Consider the following 27,055-nt stretch of genomic DNA (forward strand, 5'->3'; position numbering starts at 1 on the left):
TTTTCGTCCGCCAGTCACCACCAAACGATATCAGACACATCTGCTCTTTTTTCTCCACAAATCGAGTTTCGGCGCGGCCCTTAAGGGCACGATCGACGCGACGCGAAAAAATAGCGCGCGAAATTGGTGACGTCGCAACGACGTCGCGCGCAATGTGATTTCGCCGAGACCCAAATTGTCCTACCGCAAACGAATAGGAATCACCGACAATTTGCCATTTTTTCAACCAATTTCCATTACGAATATCGAACCAGGCAATCCGACTCGAAACGTGGGACGAATCTAACTTAGCAAGTGACATCAGCACGTTTATTGGTAAGTGACATGCATTTTGAGCGAGTTTCCTGTCCACCTTCCCATCTGCTTCGCGTTTGTCGGCGTTTGTCAGCTTTCTCGGGGACAGACAGAAACCACTCTGGAAGCAATCGGAAGATGACTGGAATACCTACGGCTTCAACCTATATCCGCTGGTTTAGCATCACTGACAGGCTTCCGATGATGAGTCAGTGCTGCGGCCACGGGATTTTGACCGCAAACCGTTTTGGCGCAATAGTGACCGGAACGCGTTGTGTGTAGAGCATGCAGAGGTGATGCTATATCCCGATTGGATTGCTTAGCATGTATCGCCATGGCGACGGCAACGCTCAAATGGGCACGTAGAGGCGGTCCGCGGTTATTCTTAGCGCATAGGACGATGATACCAAACAAGCAACAAACCTTATTTGGTCATTTAATTGACACTAATAACACGATAGCGCGAGCGCTGAGAGGCCATCTATAAGAGCGACCGTTCGGAGGTGTTGATCCAGTAGGCTACATTGTAGATATCCCGTTGACTTGTCTGTTCCGTTGCTGGCGACTCATTTACTGTCGACGATGACGACAATGCATGCAACCCCACCACCAGCCGTCAACTTGGATCTCGACCAGACGTCGGAGTCTGATTACTTGGTAAGCAGGATGCAAACTCGATGCCTGCACACGCATGCGACAGTCTGGCTGCATGCACGCACATTGCTCAGCACACAGTAGGTGTAGATAGTAGACACTCTTTTGCATGTCACATTTTCCTATTGGCCGATGGGCAAATGACAGGACGGCCAGTCGGCTCGGGTGTTCAATCCGCTTGCATGCTTTTTGCGACCCACGCGCTGGCACTAGGTAGCACAAAGGGTCGCGCTACAGACGCAAAGAAATTAGATTCGTTACTGAAGCCGGTTTCTTCTCTCCCGTCCTACAGGCTTTTCTCGAAATGGACCAGCTGCTCAATGAGGTGGAAAACCTAAACGGACAGAACTGGCGAGAGCGAGACGCGCACGAGAGCGATGTCGACGAGCCACTCCGCAAGAAGCTGCGACGTCTGAGCGCGTCGGAGGTCGACGAGTTCTTCCAGTTGCAACTGCCATACTCGCCTCTGACGCCGCCGCCGTCAGACGCCGACGTCACGTGCGCGGAGCACGCAGAGATGGAGGAACAAGCAAACCAGTCAATGCCTGTTCCTCACATGGTATACGAACACGAAGACTACACGGAAGTAAAGGTCAAGATAGAGGACTACGACGAGAGTCTGACGGATGAGAATACCTGCGCTCAGATGCAACAACCTCAGCCGCTCCAGTTCCTTCACATTTCCCAACTCGCCATTCCGTCTCCTCATCACTATCCGGGCCTTCCGTCACCCATCAGCGACGCTGACTGCACGGACTCCAACATACCAGTCGGCACACTCAACCTCGTCCCAGTCACCTACAATCCCTTCATGTTCCCGTATAACTACGTCGACTACTGTCGACAGCTCGAGGCGGCGCGACGCATCCACCGGTGTAGTCACCCGGGCTGCTGTAAGGTCTACACCAAGAGCTCGCATCTGAAAGCACACATGAGAACCCACACGGGCGAGAAGCCGTACAAGTGCACGTGGGAGGGATGCACATGGCGGTTCGCTCGTTCCGACGAGTTGACGAGACACTATCGCAAACACACGGGCATCAAACCGTTCAAATGCAGCAAGTGCGACCGCGCATTTGCGCGATCCGATCACCTCTCACTGCACATGAAGAGACATAACACGTGCTAGCGGTTGTCGACCTCATCCTGGACTGGATTGTATATGCAAGGAATTTATTATAACTAACTAACTCTAACACACCTTGATGCTGGTTTTCAAGGCAATTTTGACCTCTGCGGACATAGACATTTGTTAATAATGTTAATGCTCTATATATTGTATAGTTAGGTGATTATGTTGGGCCTGTTTCTTGGCCCACTTGATGAGATGAATTATACAACTAATGAATTGATAACTGGATGGAAATGACCCGTGGCTGCTGACTACACTGTAGTTGCGTGTAGGTGTGCGTAGGCACCTTGTGATCCTGGAAGCTATTGGGTAATGCATTTGTCCAGCAGTAATGCATTTGTCCAGCAGTATCCAGAGGGCAGGGCATTATGTCAACACGTGCAGATTGGATGTGTACACTAGGGGGTGCACTACTAGTCAGCTGAACATACATCATTCTCATTCATCGTCTGTGTATACTCTCCACTGTATTTCGTACAGTATAAACTCTATTCATCGATCGCATTCCACAACATAACATCATGAGTTACAGATCACCTGCCTTGCTGTATGTATGTATGTGTGTGTGTATGTATGTATGTATGTATGTACTATACATCAAAACTAGTCGATCTCATCGACTGTGCCCAAGTTCTTCGATCTGTAACCAACTAACTAACTACATGGCTGTAAGCGAAGTCCCACCATCGGATGCTTCGCTGCCGGTCGAGACTCTTTGGACTGGAGAGACACATGAAGCTTGTCCCGATAAAAAGTCCGACGTCGAATTTCGTGAACACGAACTTGACGACGACGACTTCTTTCGTAATTCCAACTCGAGCACGAGATGGTCGCCATTGATCGCCGCCTCGCCTTCCGATGCACTGAACGGCAACACAAGAGTCGGAGTGATCACGGTCGCAACTTTCCTCTCCGGTATCTGTAGATGTGGTGAGGAGACTGATGACGGGCCGGGATCGGACGCCGACGACATCTTGCCCATACTCATGCTCAACTCTTTGTCGTCATCGTCGTCCTTGTGACTCTCTTCAGGCAAACTTTCTGGCAAACTGTTCTCTCGAGTGAGACTACTTCGTGAGGGCCGATTTCTAATAGAAGTCCGTCGTACTTTCTCTGCTTGTTTTTTGGCTGTAGAGTTGAGAACAGAGAGTCCTTTCTCTCGTTTGATCTCTTCGGTCATTAGACGCCAGCGTTCACGTCCATCGAGAGTCCGTTCAAGCACATCGCTCGTCTCAGGTAACAGCCTGCCTAATAACCTACACCACAGTGACACGCCTCGCTTACAAACCAACGACAGATGATATACCTATATGCTGGAATGACAATAAAATCAAGGAAGTTCAGTTGGAGTTCAGGAATGCAAGCTCGTTCCCGGTCCATCATCTCTAATGGCTGTACACCGAGTGCTCTCTCCTATACATACAAACACGTTGATGTCTGATACTCCGATTTCACTCATGGTAAACAAACCAGATCGCCTTGGCTAAAGAATTCGGCATATATAAGATCCTAGAAATAGAAGTATCATCGTCGTGGTTACAAAATGTGGCAACAAGTGATGAACTTACGGCCACTGATTTCGCTGCGTGCCATGTTTTGGTGCAAGCACAGAGATCGCATGATGTCATGAGGAGACACATCATCAGATGTCTGTGTTCGGAACTACGGATGTTGTATCCGACTAGAACAAACACGACCGTATCTACTGATACCATCACTGGGAACACATACACACACGCACACGTGCACATGCAAACGTACACGTACACACACACACACACACACACACACACACACACACACGCACACGCACACACATACACACACGCACATACACATGCAGACACACACATATGCACATACAGACACACACACACACACACACACACACACACACACACACACACACACACACGTGCACACACACGCACGCGTGCACACATACACACACACACACACACACACACACACACACACACACACACCACCACCACCACCTTCACACATTGCCTCCAAGTGTGACACTATCCGAAGATGATGACTAAGGTCAGTAGCGAGGATAGCATCTCGAATCAAATCCAGAACTTCACTATATTGCTATGAAACAAAATACAGACTCACATTCCAACATCACTACATTACGAATTAGATGGACTACATTGCATGGTCTTCACCCCCTACCGTAGTCAAAGCGCGTCCTCCAAATAAACATTCGTATATCGTTACATCTTAGAACAACAGCCCATTCTACCATGCCTCCTGCTCTTGTTTACACTGACTACCTCAACAACAATCTAAGGTAACTGTTTTGGTTTCAGAGATATGCCCAGAAGCCAGAAAATGAATAAAGAGGGTCGAGTTAAGGGGGTATATATTTAGTGACACACACACACACACACACACACACACACACACACACACACACACACACACACACACACACACACTCACTTGCATGCACACACGCATGTACACACACACACACACCACACATAAAAACATAAACAAACTCACCGCATGACTTAGATTCTGAAAGATATTGCATCCGTCAGCGTTGAGAATGCACAGAGTCTGTGAAAAGTGATGTCTCTACGGCAATACAACAAACACCCTAATTCCCATCATTTTGTCACAACATTACAGAATAGACACAACCACACTGACACCACCAACCCACCTCTCCAACACAATTCAAGTAAATAAATAAATAAATTTATTTTATTTATATAAATAAATATAAAAACAAACAAATAAGTAAATAATTAAATAAATAATGGGATCTGTACAATAATATAAAATATAAAATATATATATAAAAATATAAAAATATATATAAAATATATATAAAACAAATAATTAGATAAATAAAGATCTATAAAAATAAATATTAAAAAATTAAACAAAAAATATAAATAAATAATGGATTTATATTTATACAAAAAAATAAAAAAATAAAAAATAAATATAATTAAATAAATAAACTCAATAATAAATTAAATAAATAAATATATAAATAGTAAAATCTATAAAATTGATAATAAAAAATAAAAAATAAATAACTCAAACAGACTACAAGCCTGTAACAATCATGTCCTGTAAACCTCAACCGTACAGTACAGCCTGAGTATTGACGTCCAACATGCAATCGTCGCGTCACATCGTGTACCACAATCACATCTTAGTCACACAAAACGATGCATACCTCCATGACCGAACCCTCCGAACTATACAGCGCAGCAATCGGAGACTTCTAAACACAAACAATACAACCAATAACAACAAAAACGTTAACAAATCATCACACGTTCGTCTCACCGCAGAAACTTGGAACGCGTTGTTCGTGCCTCGATGATCAAGATCATGACATAAAGTCGCGACCATCAACGACAGTATCTCGAGATTTCTACAACGTATTGCCACATCACGACACCTTCACTTGACAATACAAATGCATGTGAACGCACTTGAGAAATTCAAAGTCGTTGCATGTCTTGTAGAGAGCATAACAGAAGTGACCGACCGAGAACGCGTGCATCCAGTTGTGATATGGCGGATTCCGATAGCCGTGCTTCACCATGAGCAAGAACCGAGCCAACACATCTGTTGGTATCCTCCACTGCTTGATGAGTCCCATATCCTGGAACATCGTCATACAAGCCTGGAAACCAACCAGACAACTTGGAAATCAATCGATTAATATGATCGATATTGATATTGCTCACCGACGACGTTTCGTCTTCGACTATCGATCTCGGCAAGAAACTGCATCGATGAAACATTGTGCCCACCTCTTCGGGTGCCTGAATCTTTTCCGTAGACACCGACTTTACCTCTGACTCTTCCACCTATGCAAACAAACGTTAAGCTCACCGAGAAACACAGTACACAAATACCATATTTCCTTAATAGTGACTCGTGGGTTACAATATTTTCAAACCAATCAGAATCATAGGTTACTACTTACGTGGGACTATTATTTGAGCATTGGTTACTATTTTTCAATGTCTGCTATCATGGTTCACGTTGAAGTAAAGAGCTATGCAAGTATTAGAGCAACAAACACATTTGTGACGCATGAAAGTCACGGTGACCCCTATTCAGTTACCAGCAGTTGACTTAGTGTCCTCGTGTAGTAAACCATAATGTCCTCACAGTCTCTGACATCCAAGGCATGGGTCACTAATCAAGCACGGGCCACTAGTTTCTCAAATTTCTAAGATCCGTAAGTTACTATTTTTTAAACTAATTAGATCCATGGGTTACTATTTTCTCAAATTTCTAAGAGCCACAGGTTACTATTTGTTTCAAACTGATAAATCCACGGGTTACTATTTTTCAAATTTCTAAGATCCACGGGTTACTATTTTACAAACTAATTAGAATCACAGGGTTACTATTTTTCAAACTGATAAATCCATGGGTTACTGTTTTCAAACTGATCAGATCGACAAGTTACTACTGAGGAAACACATATCTACAGTCAAACCATTAATTAACATTCAATATCATTAAATTTTCCCCCAAAAAATTCTATGCAAACTGATGCTCATACACCTCCCTTCTTGTGCCCACACCCTCGCAAGTGCAACATCACCAATGAGAATGTAATTAACTAAAATTGCTTGCCGACAAAGTCACAACTCACAAGCTCACATTGCATAACATACATAGCATGTAATTTAGGTGAGTGAATTACGAGTCGATTCCTCGACAAAGGGTAACACGAGAAGCCAAAGCAGACTCTGAAAATAACTAACATTCCCTGGTAATAACGAGAGGGACAATCTGGTAGCAGCTTGGGTGTCACGATTTGCACGACCATGCACGTCCTATGGATTCCCTGCATAACTAATTATGCAAAGCTCCGCCCATTGACTACTACAGAAGACACACACATCAATACGCATGTAGATGAACACTCACTTGCATGTGATAGAGCATCAACTCATTCGCCAATCGACTTCTGTGTTGCGCTTCGGTCACTTCCTTGTACAGCATCGACTATAACGACATCTTCGGTCATCATACGAACATAGCAACAGTGCGAGGCAACAAATACTCAAGCAAACAACGAAGTCGTACAACCGAGGAAGTCACTGCTAGAGTCTACAACTTCTACGTGTCGTCCACACATCATCATCTCAATTAACATGCATTCGTCATTCAACTATGCATGCGTTCTATGAGTAATCAGTGGACACACGTAATACAATACACACAAGCTGATACATTACATATACAGATGACGTACTTGGTGAATACTGATCGCGCAATACGCGGAGAACTGCACGGCCAGGTTTACGTCCTCGTGAGTGAAATAGTCACCTGCATTTTAGAGTATCACACAACACATGTCAGACAAACAAGACTCACAAATTAATTAATTCATCAAACACCAATTTGTATACATACCATCAATTTTGTTGCACAGCTCTGCAACGCCTACTGTCTGACCTAAAACGCAAATACAATTAACGATAGTAAATAGCTACAGGCACTTATGCAAACGTCACCGTCTTCGTTCTTGATCGGGAAGCACAAGATATTTCTATTGTCAACCAGATCAAAGGTCAGTATTAGTCTCTATTCTTAGGGTTGGTTACTCATTGGCTTGCCTTGTTGTGAAACCGGTTGAAAGGTCGACGTCTTTGTAGAAAAGAGGATGCGTGTATGCGTCACGGATGTTGAGAACGTCTCCTGATGAGTATAATAATTGTGTTACAACGGTTAAACAATGGTAAAATAATTGTTGCAAATGTGCTTGCCTGTGGTCGCCACGTAGCCGGCAATCCCTTGAGTCAGTGGAAAGCGGATCTCCGTCTGTAACAGTCGAGAGATCAGTTGATTCGAATACCAAGAAAATGTGTTGCTTAGAGAAATTTCACACACACACACACACACACACACACACACACACACACACACACAAAGTCCAATTTTTTGGTTAACTACTTAAATGCAACATTACTGCGTCTACTATTATATTGGGTGACTGTATATATGCCTCAAGTACAGAGTAACAGAGAAGTTATTGCATTAAAATCTGTATAGAGCCGTCATCTATAACAATAGATGACGGTAGAGCCATCATCTATAACAATAGATGACGGCTATGGTAATAGTTCATTGACATTTCTTTGAAACCGATTACTCGAAATAAAATACCATACAATGAAAGCCGGGTTGTCAGGAGCACTACAGATCCAAGTCTTGCATGGCAAAACCCCGCCCACAGAGAAAGTAAAAATAGCTAATTTATTTAATCACGTGAACCAAAGTTCTTGCCAAAATCCCATTTCTAAAGTTGTGTAGGCTATGGCCTACCTGGCCCACCCTGCTCCGCTGGCCCTGCGGCTGAATTAAGTGTTGACCACGTTTGTTGACTGTAATTCAACATGCTGAAATCAGTCTTTTGTAGTTGAGAAAAGTAAACCAAATATAACAAATATGTTTTATAATGTTCACGTGTGTATCAAGCATAGTTGGTACTGGTATATCCTAATACAAACAGTATCGACGTTTGCTTACTCGTTGTCATTGCTAACTAAATTCTTTTCTCTTATTCTTTTCAATTGTCTCCTTAAAAGTAAAAAATAAAACTTTCATTTTGATATATTAATTAAATGAGTCAAGAGATACCGTTTTTACAGACAGACAGAAAGACAGAACAAAGAAACAGACAGACAGACAGACAGACAGACAAGCAGGCAGACAAGACAAACAGAACAGAGACAAAGAAACAGACAAACAGAACAGAGACAAAGAAACAGACAAACAGACAAGACAGACAGAACGAAGAGACAAAGAAACAGACAGACAGACAGACAGACAGACAGACAGACAGACAAATGACAGACAGACAGACAGAACCAAGAGACAGACAGACAGATAGTAGTATTTAGTTGCTTGCTTAGATGGTGTATAATAGTTCAATGTTTGAAAATATATGTATTGACAGACAGAGAGACAGACAGACAGACAGACAAAGAGACAGACAGACAGACAGACAAAGAGACAGACAGACAGACAGACAAAGAGACAGACAGACAGACAGACAGACAGACAGACACAGACACACACAGACACAGACACACACAGACACACACACACACACACACACACACAGACTAAACACATACAAATTTGTCCCGCTGTCCGACACGAGTCGTAAATATCTAATAGCAAGACTTCATGACTAGTAACAGTCATACATGTTCACCACAACAACTAATTCTAAAATTTTCAAGCACACACATGACAACAAACTGCCCATAGCATCAATTGACTGCATAAACTCAATGTCAACTCATTGTCTGTTAATTAACTACAGAGAGATCAACTATGTCAAGCAAATGTGTATCAAGTCAATCTCGAGTTAATCGATGGCCATCCTACACCAACATAATTAAGAACAAAATCGAGTGTGCAATGGCTGTGTTCTTCTAGCATCTCATTCAATAATCAATAAAGTTGTTTGTTGGGCCCGTCTCCTTAGGGTGCCAGACAACAAACAGTGACCAAGTGTTATCCTTTCAACATACATCTTACTTATCCATGAAGTTTCCTATATATAAATGCAATTGCCTTCACCGATAACAATGTCTCAGTCATTAATGGACAAACTACTGATTTATACATGCATACAAACAACACATACAAACAAAGTTGCAGAAAGCAACTAATTTCGGTAGATATAATATAAGATTACATGCTTAAGTAACTACGACAACTAACACAGCACTGCACAAGTCGACTTCTGGTTATTAATGTTTGCATTTTCCGGCAGATCTTAATCGTAATAATGCCTACTAAATCATGTTACATTACGATTAATATGCAAACATGAATAGTCAGAAGTTGAGATGTACGTACAAGGCAGAGACACACGATGAGTAATGACTGTAACTACACTTCTATACATGCTACCTAGAAATCCAAAAAAAAGGTCACAAAAGGTTGCACTTCCAGACATAAAACACGATTCATAACACTTGCACTTCCGCAAACTCAAGAGTTTCAGGAAGTTCCTGACTGTCGTACATAAGTATGATTAGATCACAACAACCGCACACAAACTATCCGGAGAAAGCTATACACGTCCTCTGACATCATACATATGTATTAAGTGTTGGTAGATAAAGTTAACATAATACAACATCAGTTGATGAGTACTTTCCAAACTAATCACTTTGAAGCCAGTATAGCAACACGGAGTTGAGATCCAAACTACTGATACGTAGATGCACACACAACACAACACAAACGTAGCTGCACAAAAGCAACTAATTTCCGTAGATATCAATACAAGATATTTACATGCTTAACGGCGACAAGTACAACATTGCCCCCCAAGTCGACATTGTTTGTATGTATGTATGTATGCAAGCATCTGGCCAGGCTCCCGAAGATTGCTTAGCATGGCCCATAGCTCCTGATTAGTGCACAGGAACCCAGCCATCTGGCTGGGAGGCATTACTGTTTAATAACAGCTCCTTATCCATTTGCCATGTATGTATGTATGTATGTATGTGTATGTACCTCGCAGCAACACACAACGGTAATGGCTATAACTACATTTCTAGACATGCTACCTAGAAATCCAGTAAGACTATCAAAAAATGCACTTCCATACATAAAACATGATTCGTACACGTGTACTTCCGCAAACTCAGAGTTTCAGGAAGTTCCGGACTGTTAGATTAGATCATAGCAACCACACAAGAACTACATGTATATGGAGAAAACTATAAGGTCTTCTACTGACATCATGAAAGGTGTCGGTGCCAGCAGACTACAGTAACATACTAAAACATCAATCGATCAGTGATTTCCAAACTCATCACTCTGAAGTCAGCATAGCAATATGGAGTCAAGATATATATAGTACAACAACTGACAAGTAGATGCATACAAACAACATATAAAACATAGCTGCACAAAAGTGACTAATCTGGGTAGATATCAATACAAGATAATTACATGCATACAACAAGTACATCATGCAAGTTGACTTCTATTTGTGGTTGCATTTTCCGGCAGATCTTAATCATAACGTCATCCTCTACATTATGTATGTACGTACCAGACAGAGACACACAACGAGTAATGACTATAACTACATTTCTACACATGCTACCTAGAAATCCCATAAAAGAGTCACAAAAGGTTGCACTTCCATACATAAAACAGATTCATAACACTTGCACTTCCACAAACTCAGAGTTTCAGGAAGTTCAGACTGTTGCACGTAAGTAATAGCTACGGTAGTAATTAGATCACGGCAATCACATAAAAACTATTCAGGGAAAACTAGATATCTCCTGCAGACACCATATACATGTGTCGGCAGACTAACATAACATAATACAACATCAGCTGACGACTAATTTCCAAACCAATCACTTTGAAGCCAGAATAGCAACATGGAGTTGGACTTGTATGACATTTTCTGTTTGATAAACAAACACTAAACTGGTAGTGTGACTTGTAAAACCACCACCAGATGTCAACTACACTCAAACCTCCCCAATCCAGACAGTATGCCAAAGTGATTACCCTTAAACCCCCAAGACCCGAGAAGGTGTCTGGATGTTGGAGGTCCAGATTAAGGAGGTTCGAGTGTACGTTGAATGGACGCACCATCCTTTGGAATTATCATGTCAGTGTACCCCTCAAAAAGTCACTACAGTCATCAATGTCAGTCTTCTTTGCTGTGGCACTAGCATGCAGGAAGCACGTGTCAAACTAACTGCTGTTGCTCTACTAGAATAATAATAAATAGCCACCATAAACAGTAACAGAAATGAATATACAGTATGTTACACAATACTGAACAGTATCATCGACTTTAGTTGCAGTGCAAATAGCAATGACCATCCCATTTCTTAATAAGCAATTACGGCTGATATGTACATCTTGTGGCGAAAACATACAACAAGGAATTCGACTTTGTCATACATATGCTGGGATGCAGTTTCATAAAAATAATTTTCCTGAACTATGAGGCTTTGTTTAAGCTGCAACGCATTCTGCAAGTTCCTGATTCAACCATATGTTCCAAATGATTTCTAAGTGCACTACTATATTCAAACAGAAACTAATTAATTCTTAGTTACATAACCACATAGTAGAGTACTAGAATACATACAGGATGTACTCTATTATATTACACAAAAATAAGACAACCAATAGTTTCTCCCCTCTGACCTTTGACTCAAGCTTCTTGCTTGATTCCAGACGAAAAGGCTATTTAATTAGTTAGCTTCCACACACCCCAAGAAGCTCGAAGAGTTGGGAAAGTAAGTATCCAACTAATGCAGACTTGCCACAATCAAGCTACACCTGGTTCTCAATAGACAAAACAGGGAAGGTAGTGTAGACCAATAACTAAAATGTTTTGAATTTACGCAAGAGAAAGACGTAGTTAGACATGCCCTTTCTACCATCTAATCACGTCTTTAGCTGATATAATAGTCAGAATAAAGCTTGGCACAGTAAGCTCCAATGATTAAAACATCGTCTTCCTACCTCTTCCCTAGTTCTTCCCTCTTCCATTCAACTAACTCACTTCAATGAGATAAGTAAAATACGACTGTTTAGTCTACAATGAGCTCGCACAACCTGCATGGCAATATTTGCTAATTCCTTCTTCAGGGGGTCTGTCTAGAGTCGGTCCCCATTCTAAAATCTTGAACAAGATCTTGATATTCTGAAAGTTCGTATTAATTACATATGCTAAGTCGTTCAAGAGATATCATGTCTACAGACACCATAGACACCCAGACACACACACACAGACAGACACACAGACAGACAGACAAACACACACACACACACACACACACACACACACACACACACACACACACACACACACACACACAAAGGCAAACACAACATCGCTTTGCTGTTCTACGCAAGTTATGATAACCATTATTGTAATCCAAATTTGCAGTATGATTGCCTTTCTTTCGTTAGTAGATAACAGACAAAATATAGATGAAACACAATAATCACCATAGTACATACGCATAACAGTAGTACAAGTACCAGCATACCAAAACACCACACAACATAAAAATCAATATTACTTAATTAATCCGACATACACTCATCTCCGTCTGCAAATGAATGCACACTTTAGTTTGTGCTACAGATAGTAGTCAGGGGCTCTTAAAATGAGCATATACGTGTGCATGCGTGCGTGCGTGTGTGACCCACGTAGAATAGCAAAACATAATAATTAAACTCACCAAATACTTAGAGCATGCAAGTGTGCGTTTATACCCAAATTTACGTTCGTATCATGACTTACACTTGGTTGGTCATTGTCAGACACCGTAGAATCAAATATTTTGGCCACCAACTCTTGTGCATCGTAATCTATGAGGAACAGCGAACACCTACACACACACATGCACACGCTTACATTACACACACAAGACTTGCTGTGTACAATACGCATGCAGACCTTTCAGCATTTGCAATGTTCTGTGCCTGCTCCATAATCTTCTGTAACAGCAAGTCCATATTGTCTACAACGTAAACAGCCAACATGAAATGCACGCTGACGCTCCAGCGTATGAGCATCGCATCGTACCCATATGAACAAACAACACCTCAACCACATCAAGAAGAGCCTAACGAGAAAACATAGGTATACACGTTGACACCCCAAATTCTCTATTTACTGTAGCTGTATCGTATCGTACCATCGTTTGTGACTTCAAGTATCGTTCTCTCTGGTATGATAATGTGTTATGGAGTACAGACGAACAAAATCGTAGTACAAATGCCATCTTAGTCTCGTCTCGTACAGTGAAGCTACGATTGTAACACAGAAGGTCATAGAAACGTGTTGTACTATTGTCTACGATATTGACTGACCGACTTCTGCTTCGTTTGTCGTAGACAACGGCCACGGCCATGACAAAGCTCGGATCGGTCTTGCTGTAAACGGGCATGCACAGCAGAGATTGAGGAAAGTAATCGAAAATAACGTCCCGTTCTGAAACAAACTTTGGAAAGGAGGTCTACAGCAACATATCAAAATAATTTACCAACACAAATCCTTCCACACAACTAATAAATTATATATAAAAAAAAGAGAATAAATGTGTAGTAAAGAGACATCAATTAACCGTAAATGCGATTAATGAAACATGTACATGGTGAGACTTTTGTTGTGTGCATATATTGGAAATATTATCCTTGCCTGGTACAATCATCCATTAAAAAGTCACACTCCAGAGATCCATACTGAAAGTTGGGTATCTATCTGGGCACTATCTCAGAGCAAACCCGATAGAGAATTTCAATTTCGTCCACTAAATGGAGTATTCTTTGGTGCTCGATCAGATCACGTGAGCCTTACTGACACAATCACGTTCCTGCAAATGGCCTCTCTGTTGTTTCCGTCCCTCCAAGCATGGTGGAAACCGTCGTGCTACCATCAGAGAGTCATCGATCGTGTACTAACAGTTTACAAGAAACTCATCCCTACGCAGGTACACTTCCGTGGACCTCACTATTTCGGTTGCACACAACACTGTACGCTGCGTAGTTATCTGGAGTCACCGAGTGTACCTTTAGTTATCCGAACACTTCCATTCTCTGTCCCATTCATAACTTTAAATAGTCCGGATAACTTATGCCTACTCGACACACCCACATGAAAGGTCTGGGACTCCGAGGTTCAGTGTTGGTATGTACCTTATTAGAGCACTTCTTACCACACCAAGGAGCAAATCAATGAACACCTAGTTTTAGCTTGTCCAGCTTTTGGGGTTTCGAAATAGCCATATCATGGATGAGAACTACACATGTACTATGATGCTCGTGCGCATTACCGGTTTGGGAGCATAAAGCGTGAGTACAAGGCACAAGTCTTTCGGAAACGTGTTCAGTTAACTGGTGGTTCAGCTAAGTGACATCCTACTGTACTCTATTCATGAGGCAATTGACATGATTCTCAGCGATCAGCAACATATTTAATTAATACGAGAAGTAGCTACACATATAGACTTGATACAACTTAAGTCTTGTATGGAAAGGCAATAATTAGTTCAGCTCATGACAGTCACATGTGCACCAAATAATAGCTACAAAATAGCATACAGTCTTCGTTGCATACGATTTGGTTCCGAATCGTGATTACCCAAATATGATACATACACACTATTTCCACTCTACCTATCACACTGCATCTACTACGCTTATTTCAATGTTTGGCTAGAAAACTGAACATTGCTAACGCTCCAATCTATACCACAAAGGGATGGTTCTTGAAATCTCCACTGAATCAAACATTGCAGCAAGGCATGAGTAGGTATAACAAATTAGCAAATAAATGATTACACAAAAAGTGAAACACAGAACAGTTGAATACGTAAGCTGTCTCGAGAGTAAACACCACACACACACACACACACACACCACAAAATGGACAAATGTTAAGCCCTCCACGTCTTTCGACGTCGACCTTGAGGTCAGTTGCGAAGATAGCTCCCCCTGCTTCTAGAGGCAGGGCCTCCATGCGCTACGTGGAGTCTTGAGGACAGCGCTACAATCCACCTGGAGCTTGGGCAGAGTCATCCAGAGGCACTGACAATGGCGCAGCTCTGGGACTGGACACCAAGGCCCACACGTACCCGTCTGCTGCATGATGTTGCTGCCAAGCCAGCGGTCTTGTCCACCCCAGCCAATGACCAGGTACTCATTTATACTCCTGAGTCAAGAGAAGCAAGTGTGGGTGAGTGTCTTGCTCAAGGAAACTGCGACAGTGTCGCCTCCACCAGGATCAAACTTTAACCCTCATCATGGAATACAAGATCCTGGATGTCATCACCAACGCTCTACCATCTGCTCCACCACGCCACACACACACACACACACACACACACACACACACACACACACACACGCGTGCACACACACACACACCGGTAAAATACTACGTAACCATTTGTGATTCAAGTGTTAGGCAATGCATAGATGCCACTTGACTCACGTACGAGCAAATTCAACATGTAACAATCAAACCTGTGATGATACGTCCGGAATGTTAATGATTTGTCCGGTGTTAGCGACATGTCCATAGAGGCAACCTTCCAACTTCAAGACACCAACCACGTTAACACCAGTTTGCTCACACGTCGACAAATAACGATTCTTACTGGAAATCTATACTCCTGATCAAGCTCTTCCACATTAAAAACCTAAAAAATTAATACGACAATGATTGCAATAATTAATAAAAAAGTATGACAAAACACTCCTGTCCAGTCGTACGCCATACGGTAGAGTTCATATAAACTACTGTTGACTGCGTCTCAAGGTGAACTTGTGTGTGTGTGTGTGTGTGTGTGTGTGTGTGTGTGTGTGTGTGTGTGTGTGTGTGTGTGTGTGTGTGTGTGTTATACTCCGCACCTTTGCAAGCATAAAATGTCTGGTGACACCTTACATGTCAAATATTCCTGTTACAGAAATATGTGCTACGTTCAAACAAATTCAAGCATGATCGTGTAAGGTCTAATAACTAGCCAACAGTCACAAAGACTCATGAGCATACAATACGTACAAACAGACTTGTAGAGTCATCAAAAACAATTTTGAGCGAAGTACGTCTACTGCTAGCCAGACGCTTACCCCGCCCTCATGCTGCACGAGAGAAGGGTCTGATGAGGTTCCTTTGATCTTGCCATGTTGCAGCATCACTGAATTCCAGTGAACTAAAGACCCTATAAACGTTATAGAGGCAAGATAATAGTACCGCTTCTCATGCAAAGTGGGTGGTGCTGAGTGTCTACAGGATGTAATCATCGATGCTTTTTTCGACTCTAGGCAAGCCATGAATATAAGGTTTCATAGCCTTACCGTTGAACAGCCATCGCGAGGTGAGTTCTTGTCGCAAAATGTCGTCAAAATGGTGTGTGCGCACGCACCCTTTGCAGTCATTTTCACTTTGCGATGCTTGTGCATGTGATGACGAGCACATACGTGTTCGCTAGTAAGTAGGTTAGTCCAGTGAGAAGCTAGACGCTAGGCTATATGGCAAGGTGATCATACCCTATATTCTCAGAAAATTCATGTAGTTGTCAAAAGTTCACCCGAAAAACGTCCAACACAACAACTGACAGCGACTGTGCACTGCATGATATCGCCTCACTGCAAGAAACATGCAGAGCACTAGTATGTTGCCACACAGCCTATAGCTTCTCAATGGACTAGCCTCCTTACTAGCCAAACACGTACGTGGTGGTCACCACATGCATGAAAACGGCATCGCAAAGTGAAAATCAATGACTGCAAAGGGCGTGAATACACACCATTCAACGACATTTCGTGACAAGAACTCACCTCGCAATGGCTGTTCAATGGTACAGGTAATGAACCGTTATTTGTGGCTTGCATAGAGTCAAAGACAGCATCGATGATTACATCCTGTAGATACCTAGCATAAAACCACTGGCATGAGAGGTGGTAATATTACCTTGCCTCTTTATAACATTTATAGGGTCTTTAGTTCACCAGAATTCCACGATGTGCAACAAGGTAAGATCAAAGAAACCTCAAGGTAAGATCAAAGAAACCTCAAGGTAAGATCAAAGAAACCTCAAGGCAAAGATCAAAGAAACCTCAAGGCAAGATCAAAGAAACCTCACCAGACCCTTCTCATTGCGTGGCATGAGGGCGGGTAAGGGTCTGGCTACGCCAGACTACCCTACACATAAGCATAACCTTGTCCATAAAGATTATAGAGTATGTTAATATCAAATTATATAACATTTGAGTTTGTATTTATTGCCAGTGTTTGCGGCTGAATGATTTGGACATTACCTGACAGACGAATTCTTCTGTTTGTTTATCAATGACTAATAAGGTGCAACATCCACAGCCAGTCTCCCGCTTCAGCTACAGCAAAAAGTCTAAGATCACCATACATAATTGCTACCGAGACATAAGCAACATACATGACCCAATATTTTCTTGGTGAGTAGAGCCGCATTCTGATCAATTAGCTCACCTAAAGCAAGTAATACTTTTAGTTCATCATGTAGCAAAAAACATAATTGTAGTCATCAACTGAACGAGCACCATTGTATATGCTGTTGACACTATTAGTCAGCAGCATTAGACAGGCGCGGTTACGGCATCAAAGTGGGGTGCTCCCCAAGTATTGTGATGTGCCTCGAAATTCTAATATTGTACATCCACAAATTTCCGTAAGCAACTATTTTCGTAAATTTGATGAGAAGACCTTTCTACACATATTTCTTTTCGTACGGGCTCTCTAGTGAATAATTTTAGCGCACAATAGTACAGTAACTGTTTCATTGTACGTGCGTCAACGTTCGTAACTCATGAGTTCTAAGCTAAAGAAAAGTGGTATCCATGCTTGCCTCACGACAAAAGATCAAAAAGAACTACATGTACTACCACTACCAAGGAGATCGCGAGCAGTATCAAGGATGCAACAAGAGGACAACGCAGTTATGTAAATGAAGCTCTGGATCGAAATCACTCGGCAGCTAAGCGCAGAAAGAGAGGACAATATCACGTCTATGACCCCAAGACTAGGCTGACAATTGCCCGAGTCGCTGAAGAATGTGGACTTTTACAAGGACACTTGCGCGCTCGTCTGCAAAATCGTTAAATCACAGAATCACAAAAGCCAACAGTTCAATCAATCCACAATGCATATAAAAAGCAGTTACTAGTATTGATTGACTGCCTGAGGAAATGGTAAAACTAGCAGAAGAAGGTCTAAGCAGATGCCTTCTTCGTTGACCCTATGACACCCAGCATTGGACAAAAAAGTGACATGACTTAAATTACTTTCATGCCTTACGAGACAGCAGCTGCGTCGTCAACCGAAGCATAGTGTTAATTAAGGTGAGCATTAGAACTAATTCGAAACTGTCTGGTTCATCTTCTTTTTGATGCCATTGCTGGGTGTCTGTCAGAGTACTTCAGAAACAGTTTGAGTTGAGTGACATCATAACGTTGCAAACTGGACATGCTGTACGTACAGAATTTCATTTTGGTCATTTGTTGTTGTAAAACCAGTGTGTTGTTCAGTTGGATCTTGTGTTGTAATACTGTCATCAACATTGATATAGTGGCAATTTTGTAATAACAGTTTGTCATCCCAAAAACAGTTTAGTATGAATTTTAATTTAGTACATTTAGGAGTTGTATGAACAATACAAAAACAAAACGCATACAAAAATTTGTGGATTTACAGTACCTTGCTCACGCACACAGTGTAGTACATGTTCAGCAAAGTTAATTTACCCGTACTTGAAAACAGACTGATGGATTTTGGCACCAGATTCACAGCTGCATTTTGCTGGTGGCAGGAAAGCTCTCAAAGTTTTCTGCTGGGGACAAGCACGCTAAGGTAGATGTTTTCGCCCTGTCCTGTGCAACTCACATCCGGGTGTAACTAGCATAAACTATAGTCTCGAGAAGCCGGATTCTTAACAAAGCAAGATAATATCCGGAATAATAAAGTGCGTGGGCCATTCTGTGCATGCGTTAAAATATGAGGATGTGTGCACTGTCTAGAGCTAGAGATACGCTTTCTTGTTTTTCGTGGTCTCTAGACTTAGGGACATGGTTATGGCTAGAGTTGAAGTACAACATTAGCTGCCTGACAGGGGTCTTCTTGCGCATAACGGGATGCATGCCAGGTCCATGCCTGTTAATAGACTTAATGTATAATGTAATCTGCAGTGAGAGACAATATCTCAGCTGCCCTCCCCCCCAAATAAGAATTCAGTTAGGACAGCAATACAACAACATGATCAGACATGCCTTACAAATTCCCAGGCATCTGAGTTACAGATGATGCAAAATTTGTCAATTATCTGAAATTGCCTATCGTATTTCTTCGAATAGTGGCCGCGACCTCTATTAACAAGGTTACGTAACTGAGGCCTCTACACGAGGGCAGGACGGCTTGTATTCGAGGGCAGCCTCTACTTTTAAGTCTCTACTTCACTCCGTGACACGTTTGAAGGTGCCAACCACAGCAGGTTTAGCTGTAAATGCCACAACTATTATGTTACAATAATAGGATACCTTCCAGATACATATTACTGTAGGTTGTGTTGATATAAAAACATGTGATATGGGCATGACTAGTAACTTTGCAGACTAGTGTGGCCTCAATTCGAGGGCGGCTCTATTTTCAACAAGCCTCTTCAGCTGCAGCTTCTAAACAAAGTCGGCTTCTATTCAAGGGTAGCTACTATTCGAAGAAACACGGCAACTATAGAATTTAATCATAAATCACCTTACTTACTATAATTCCAGTACCACATTTCAATCGATTGACTAACACTGATTTGAACAAGATGAAGCATAATCACAAGTCACAGTAGGGCAACCCAACCCGGTAGACAAAACAATTACACTCAACTTCCCTTTACATGTAAACCACATTTACTCAACATACAATGAGACACCTAGAAAGGAAACCTACATGCACGTGAAAACACCATTAGTGAGTTCACAATGAATAAGCTCAAGATTTGACTGTAGGTACCACCATATGGTGCATCTCACTATTCATACATTACATAATAATGATAATACAACTAAGATTCCAAAACAGCACTTACTGCCTCAATATGAAAAACAGAATAATAACACCCTCTTCTCAGGAAATCTCGTACCTCAAGTAGTTGACAGATATAGACACTTGTCACAAAACACATGAACAGCTGATCTTCGATGCTAGAAACTTGAAAGTCCAATCAGACCCAACTACCCTCTTACACCTTCTTGTCAAATGATTCTAGATAGGTTCCTTTTTTCCCTCCATAGTCTGTTCCAGTATTCTTCATCAGCTGAGTGAAAAACGCAGATCCACACAATTCCACGTCCAATATATATTTGGGCATTCGGATTTAGACTGCCACGCTGCTGTCATCTTTCACTTTCTGCTGCAATTATCTTTTGTTTACTAGTACGCTAAGACTGTTGCACCTCAGCTAAGTTAGCAGCTAGTATACGAGCTTATTAGCACCGTACGTTATTGTTGTAGCTATTACTAGTTGCTGCATTCTTTCTATCAGCACTCCAACTCACACACGTGTTCCGAAACAGTGTACGGTCTAGATGCGTGACCAGTCTCGCCATGCTTTCAGCGTCCCTGGATACTAATCCTTAGCATGGTGACAAGTGACGAGGAGTCTAACTATGGTCACCTTCTGTCAAGTTTTTGTGTCTGACCATGGGAACGCCCTACCGTGTGCCTAGAGTTACATCCTACCTATAGCAAGTCTATCTACACACAACGTTTCCTTCAACAGCTTTTCTCTGTTTGCCGCCACGGCAGGGTGAGGCGCACAGTACAGGCGCTAAATGGCTATAGAACGTGAGAAACTTGATCTGCAAGAAGAAATGTCTTCAGAAGCTCTGTAGATGCATGTGCAATTTTGTTACTTGTATCTCTGTCTACGTGTACTCACTGTAGAAAATATCGAAAGCGTCGCACAACAGGTTTCAGTCAGAACAGTTACCGAGTAACACAATAATCAGTCAGTTGAATTTGATCCTCTACCCCAGCCATCACAAGGTGTTGTCCACTACAAGTAGGGTTAGTGCATGCGCTCTGGTTCATCTCCCATCTCAGTAGATAGAAAATGAACTAGTCGCTGCAGTCTATTTGACATGCCCAAATATCTATTGGACGTGGAATCACGTGGATCTGTGTTTTCCACTCAGCAGTTCTAGCTAGGGTTGCAGCCAAATTGTCACAAGCCAAGTTATTGCTTTGCCCACACCCCTTTTGAAGTTTGTGAAGTTTCCTAGTCTAAGCACGGTACTGAAAAAATATACACTTTACAGTGTATATTTCTGATCGAGAGCTTATAAACATTCTTGTTTATGATTTATGACCTCTGTCTCAAAGTAACTCCAATTTCACAAGAATAAGGTAAAGCCTACAGCTTCGCGATCGTCATTCATGCATTTCGTGTTTTCCCTGTTAACACTGAACATGCAAAACAAGATGGTTCGGCTGCGTTCAATCATCAAAACATCTTCCCAACCATCAATTTGACAGATAGCTGTTCTAGCTAGAATTCTTCATTCAGATCAATACCCAAAAAAAAGCTAAAGCCTGGTTTACAATATGACGCTGATGCTCAGTTGAGCGTCAAACTTCAAAGAAACCGGCTCGACGGAAGGGGGAAGCATCCTTTGACGATGTTGACAGACGTTGGAGTAGGATTTATTTCTATTTCAGCATCAGCGTCAGTGTCATGTTGTGAACCAGGCTTCACACTGCTTCCAAATTCTCAGGTTTTTGTCTGATTGTCATACCCTGGTACTCTACTATAGTAACTCATGTTACTCACAGTCTTAAAATCTGGTCACAGGTCAACTTGCATACCACTCTGACTCGCAGTCTTGACTCTCAATCTTAACTCTCAATAGTGACCCATGAGCTATAAGATCAGTTTCCAAAAGATCACCCTACGGGTAATTCTTTTGGCAAAGCACTACGGAATCTCCAGTAGTAGGTAAGCATCCTTATACTTACACCACATTATATAAATAATTCCACCACCACAACATCAAACAGCACGCTACTAAAAAACTCCATCAGTGACTTCGCCCTTCAGTCAACTAAACAACAGATCTCAGTTTGCTGTGCCATTCCAGTTACATACAACTTAATACTCCGCTGTACGCTAGGCTTTTAGTATCATGCACATTTCATCCACGATAAATGTTATTCTAACTATGTAATGTTCATGTGTCTAGCACAACACAAACAAATGCAAACTTACTGCACATCTTGAGCATTCCATTGAGACTGTCTCGCTCTGTTAATAAACTAGTGTACTTCAACACTCGAACTAATGCAGATTGTATCTATCAACAACAACCAAATCTATACACACATAACGAAGACAAAAACCGAGCCAGCAAAGACACTGACATGCTTCCTCAACTGATTCATTTGCTTATCTTCGTCGGCACTCAACGGCTTTTCACACAACATCTAGAAACGTGAGACTCTGACAAAGCATAAACACTTGAATAATAACACTGAACGACTTACTGCTATGACCAATTCCATGCTGTTCCCTAAATTTATTTGGAGCTCGATTGGTGCTTCCATAGATAGACAAATGACTATGAAGCCAAACAATACACAAATACACAACGTTAGACATGTGTACGTTAGACAAGTACACATGTAGTAGAAAGATAAATACACAGAAGACGTCTAACTCAACACACAACCGGATCACCAAACAGCCCATAAGTCAACTACCAAGTACGTATCATACAACTGTGTCTCACGACATTAAAAACGTGGCTACGTTAAAAAAGGTAGGCAGAAATTATTGCCGAGTTGTTTACAAAACTTATCCCACTGTGAACCAGCTTAGTGCTTTCTCCAGCGTCGTTTTCCCTACTGCTCCTAACGTTTTTCAACACTCCAAAGATAATTTAGAATTTACGTATTCTTTCAAACTGATTCAATTCTCTAAACATTTCTAGTTGGCATCTTGAGCTGCACACTTCCATCTAACGGCCATGTTTGACGATGCTTCATGTGCACAAACAAAAACTAAAAGCCAAGACAATCGACAATTTCTGAGAAAAAAATAATATTTTCCTATTATTTTTGAAGACAAAACTTTCGAAAAGATTATTACTCGAAAACATTCGAAGCAGTTGGGTAATAAATAACCACGCCCATATGTACGTGTAACATGAGCAGCATCTTGTTTCAATACACCATCTTTCATTGGCATACCCCTAACCCTAAGCAAATGGCTGTGAGTTAATTGTGTTACTGTTAGTGCATTGGCTGTTTGCCAAGCACCCTCGTTACGACCACGCTACTGGCTGAAGTCGGAACTTAATAAAACAATGGACAAAAGAAACAATATAATAATAGCCAATGAATTGCGATAGCAATCACACACTCATTCACACTGTACAAGCTTGGGCTGCTGCGACAACATGGGAAGTCACCTCGGCTCAGTGTTTTCGTAAAATTAAACGCATGCCAAGCAGAACAATGTCTTCAACAGCAATACCTAACCTGAACATATTATGCACCTAATACTAGAGCTTTACACATAAAACAATTTGCAGAGTGCTTTCTTGAAAAGTACTCTTGCACAGTCCTGTTCTGTGAAACACATTGAAAGCGGTATTTATGATTGTTATCTAATGTCATGCCATTATACATGTCAGCCACAATTAAAGTGCCAAATTTCTTGAAATCCTGTAGTTTCAAAGAAACGTTCTAATAGACAAACATATCTGGAATGTGGTTCGCTTTCACCCCATACTCTTAACAGTAACGACCTTAGAAAGTGACATAATTTCTGAATAAATATGGTAATGTATGTAGTAGATATGAGTAAATATATATTTAGCAGACAGCAAAAAGCAAAGCAAAAGACAGCTTTGCTAATTGTACAGAACTATTGAGCTCATGTGTCTAATTTGTTAGTGCTGATACACGACAGCCAGACAAACATACAGAGAGACAGACAGACAAACAGACAGACAAACAGACAGACAAACCGACAGAGAGAGACAAACAGACAGACAGACTGTTTTGTTTTCATAACCTTCCACTAGAAAATCTATCACTGTTCAGTTTCTACCTACAATTTTGTAATCCACACAAAACAATGACAGACAAAATAACAAAAAGCACAGTCTTATTGTACAAAGAGAATGCACCATAAGGATCCAACCAAACAATTTAAAACAGACACAACTGAAACAGAACACCGGAGAGAGCAAAACAGTCATTCATTACGCCTACATCCAAGATCCCCACTCCTCTCTCAACCACAAAATTCAGCCCAACGACACACTAATCAATCAATCAAACACTTCAGCACACGCTCACCAACAGCTCCATCACTACCGACACTCTCCGGAAGGAATTGCACAAGAGGATCACTCTCGTCGACCAATTCTCGCCAACGCTTCAGCACATAACTGCCGCCCTCGTAGCACTCGCTACCAGACAACACACCACGTCGTCAACAACAACAACAACCTATTCTCTGATCCTCATCCAACCTGGCCACGCCTTTCAATGGCAACTTGGAGTCTCCCACTCGAGCACAAACGTTCGTACACTCCAAGTTCTCACCGCACTCGTACCCGCTCTGGAAAACGACGACCGAGCTCTGCAACGACACACAACCGAACGGATAACAAACAGAACGCCCCGACCCCGCAATATTGCGCTCGACATGCCATTGCGTACCGGACGAGCAAACTGAAAAATCGACCTATAAACGCCGCTGAGACAAAGCAAGACACGCAACCTGCCAATCGATGACTAAACGGAGTCATCCTATCGGACAAGCGGCATGCAAAGCGTCGCGTAAATCATCACAACTCGCCTAGTAACTACATCGATGTTATCACGCGTCGACACTTACAGCGAACAAGCTGCAGAGAGACGATTCAATCGCCGACGACAGTTCTTCTCGCAATAGGGCGGAGCTCAGCTCTTGCACGGCGTCCTGAAATGATGAAACCGGTCACGGTCACGTCGGTGCAACGAGAACCAAGTCGAGTACGCAGCGTAGTATACCTCCATACTTGCGACCGCTCGGGAATCATACAAAGTGATTGTGATGATTTTTTTTGACGAGACGAGGAGTGCCGACTGCAATCCCTGACGACCTTGCAATGCGTTAGTAAACGAATGAGCAGATTCCGAACGAGTGCGCAGCAAAGTGTGACCAGCACTGACCAGCCCTGACGGCACATGCGCTACTGGTGCTAGCCTAGTGCGAGCCAAATATGGGCATGACATTATGGCGCGCTGAGGCAGGTCGCGTTTTACTGAGGCGCATGGGTCAAGAAACCAACAAGCGTTTCTTCAATTTCACATCGCGTTAACACGTCCCAGCAGTAAGCGTAATAAATAAAATAACAAGTGTAATAAATAAAACAAAAATTAAAAATTACAAAATAAATTAAAAAATATAAAATAGATGTAATTAATAAATAAAATATAATAATATAAATTAACGCTATAAATATAAAAGTAAATTTAAAAAAAGTAATAAATAAAGATTTAAAAATAAATAAAATTAAATAAAAATAAAATATAAATCTTGCATTCAATGCATGCTATGGCTTACTGAGCTCCACGGGTCAAGAGACGACAATCATAAATTCATCAATTTCACATCGTGAACACGTCCCAGCTCTTTCTCATTCCGCATGACCTCGCCGAACTATAAGTCTAATATTTTAAAAATAGCCCAACCTTAATAAAAACCTCAAATATTTTTTCGACGTGACTAAGTGTTTCAATGCGTTGAAGCGAGATGACGATGAGCGGATGTCCTCTGTCCGAAACCGGATCAAATGGGCAGCGTCGACGAGGGTGGAATGCGAGCTACACTTGAGAACCTGCAGACAAATCTCACCTCAGCTCGACCACATGGTGGTGTATCACCACACATAGACATATGGCATCGACCGACTTACCGTGCTTGACTGTACTTGTCGCGTATCGCCTGCTGATGGTGGCGAGGCGCGTGCGAGAAGGTGCAGTGAAGATCCTGCAAGCACGCCTGAACGTCGCCGGTTGCGTAGCCGCTGTAGTGAACGAGAGTCGGCGTCTAGATCCAAAACAACAGGCACATGGAACACGGAAAGTGACATGATGGTTACAACCGTAACATAATCTGTGTTGTAATTAACATAGTATGCATTGAATGCGAGATCTTATTTTATTTATTATATTTTTATAGTAATTTTTATCATTTTATTTTTACAGAGTGCACGTACCCAGGCGGGTAAACTAAACGTATGTAGAGCGAGAGCGACCGACGAGGCTGCAATCACAGACGGCGGATATTTGAGATACGGATCACCATCCAGGAGAGACAATTCCGCCAGATACTAAACAATACACGCCAACAATGCGATCGCAACAGGTCACATCCGGTTACT

General features: G+C 41.9%; 3 protein-coding genes across 3 annotated transcripts in view; 1 reads left to right on the forward strand and 2 right to left on the reverse strand.

Moving 5' to 3' along the window:
* Positions 1-819: 819 nt before the first annotated feature.
* LOC134190134 (Krueppel-like factor 9) lies at positions 820-2,303 on the forward strand. Its single transcript, XM_062658562.1, has 2 exons — positions 820-951; positions 1,241-2,303. Exons 1-2 carry the CDS (start codon positions 877-879, stop codon positions 2,075-2,077), a joined length of 912 nt encoding a protein of 303 aa, XP_062514546.1. The 5' UTR covers positions 820-876; the 3' UTR covers positions 2,078-2,303.
* A 200-nt stretch (positions 2,304-2,503) lies between these two features.
* LOC134189488 (cGMP-dependent 3',5'-cyclic phosphodiesterase-like) lies at positions 2,504-26,096 on the reverse strand. Its single transcript, XM_062657772.1, has 32 exons — positions 25,680-26,096; positions 25,525-25,608; positions 25,157-25,266; positions 24,981-25,093; positions 23,160-23,233; positions 23,037-23,099; positions 22,885-22,969; positions 18,052-18,104; positions 17,918-17,992; positions 16,255-16,296; positions 16,121-16,192; positions 13,967-14,112; positions 13,792-13,903; positions 13,680-13,719; positions 13,551-13,614; positions 13,395-13,482; positions 7,846-7,900; positions 7,696-7,777; positions 7,594-7,628; positions 7,493-7,534; positions 7,332-7,405; positions 7,004-7,081; positions 5,803-5,925; positions 5,545-5,738; positions 5,396-5,483; positions 5,283-5,330; positions 4,595-4,669; positions 4,078-4,177; positions 3,649-3,761; positions 3,551-3,589; positions 3,387-3,493; positions 2,504-3,336 (listed from the first exon to the last, which is right to left on the reverse strand). The coding sequence occupies exons 1-32, from the start codon at positions 25,902-25,904 to the stop codon at positions 2,739-2,741; spliced, it is 3,297 nt and encodes a 1,098-aa protein (XP_062513756.1). The 5' UTR covers positions 25,905-26,096; the 3' UTR covers positions 2,504-2,738.
* Positions 26,097-26,248: 152 nt separating this feature from the next.
* Positions 26,249-27,055, reverse strand: part of LOC134189571 (cyclin-A2-like) — a 13,232-nt gene continuing 12,425 nt past the window's right edge. The window contains exons 6-8 of the mRNA XM_062657883.1: positions 26,891-27,004; positions 26,588-26,721; positions 26,249-26,509 (exon numbers count right to left, since the gene is read on the reverse strand). Coding sequence (XP_062513867.1) covers positions 26,461-26,509; positions 26,588-26,721; positions 26,891-27,004 — 297 coding nt within the window. The 3' untranslated portion in view covers positions 26,249-26,460. The remainder of the gene's footprint in view (positions 26,510-26,587; positions 26,722-26,890; positions 27,005-27,055) is intronic.

Source organism: Corticium candelabrum, chromosome 14 (genome assembly GCF_963422355.1).
Source record: "Corticium candelabrum chromosome 14, ooCorCand1.1, whole genome shotgun sequence".
Classification (NCBI taxonomy): Eukaryota; Metazoa; Porifera; class Homoscleromorpha; order Homosclerophorida; family Plakinidae; genus Corticium; species Corticium candelabrum.

Bases quoted from the DNA above. Each gene is read 5' to 3' on its own strand.
- LOC134189488 (XM_062657772.1), bottom strand. From the start codon at position 25,904: ATGTCATGCCCATATTTGGCTCGCACTAGGCTAGCACCAGTAGCGCAT. The intron at 7,082-7,331 runs GTACGTCATCTG...ATGTCGTTATAG, and splicing joins GCGCGATCAGTATTCACCAA to TCGATGCTGTACAAGGAAGT. The intron at 4,670-5,282 runs GTATGCATCGTT...GTATTGCCGTAG, and splicing joins CGGAGGGTTCGGTCATGGAG to AGACATCACTTTTCACAGAC.
- LOC134190134 (XM_062658562.1), top strand. From the start codon at position 877: ATGACGACAATGCATGCAACCCCACCACCAGCCGTCAACTTGGATCTC. The intron at 952-1,240 runs GTAAGCAGGATG...CCCGTCCTACAG, and splicing joins CGTCGGAGTCTGATTACTTG to GCTTTTCTCGAAATGGACCA.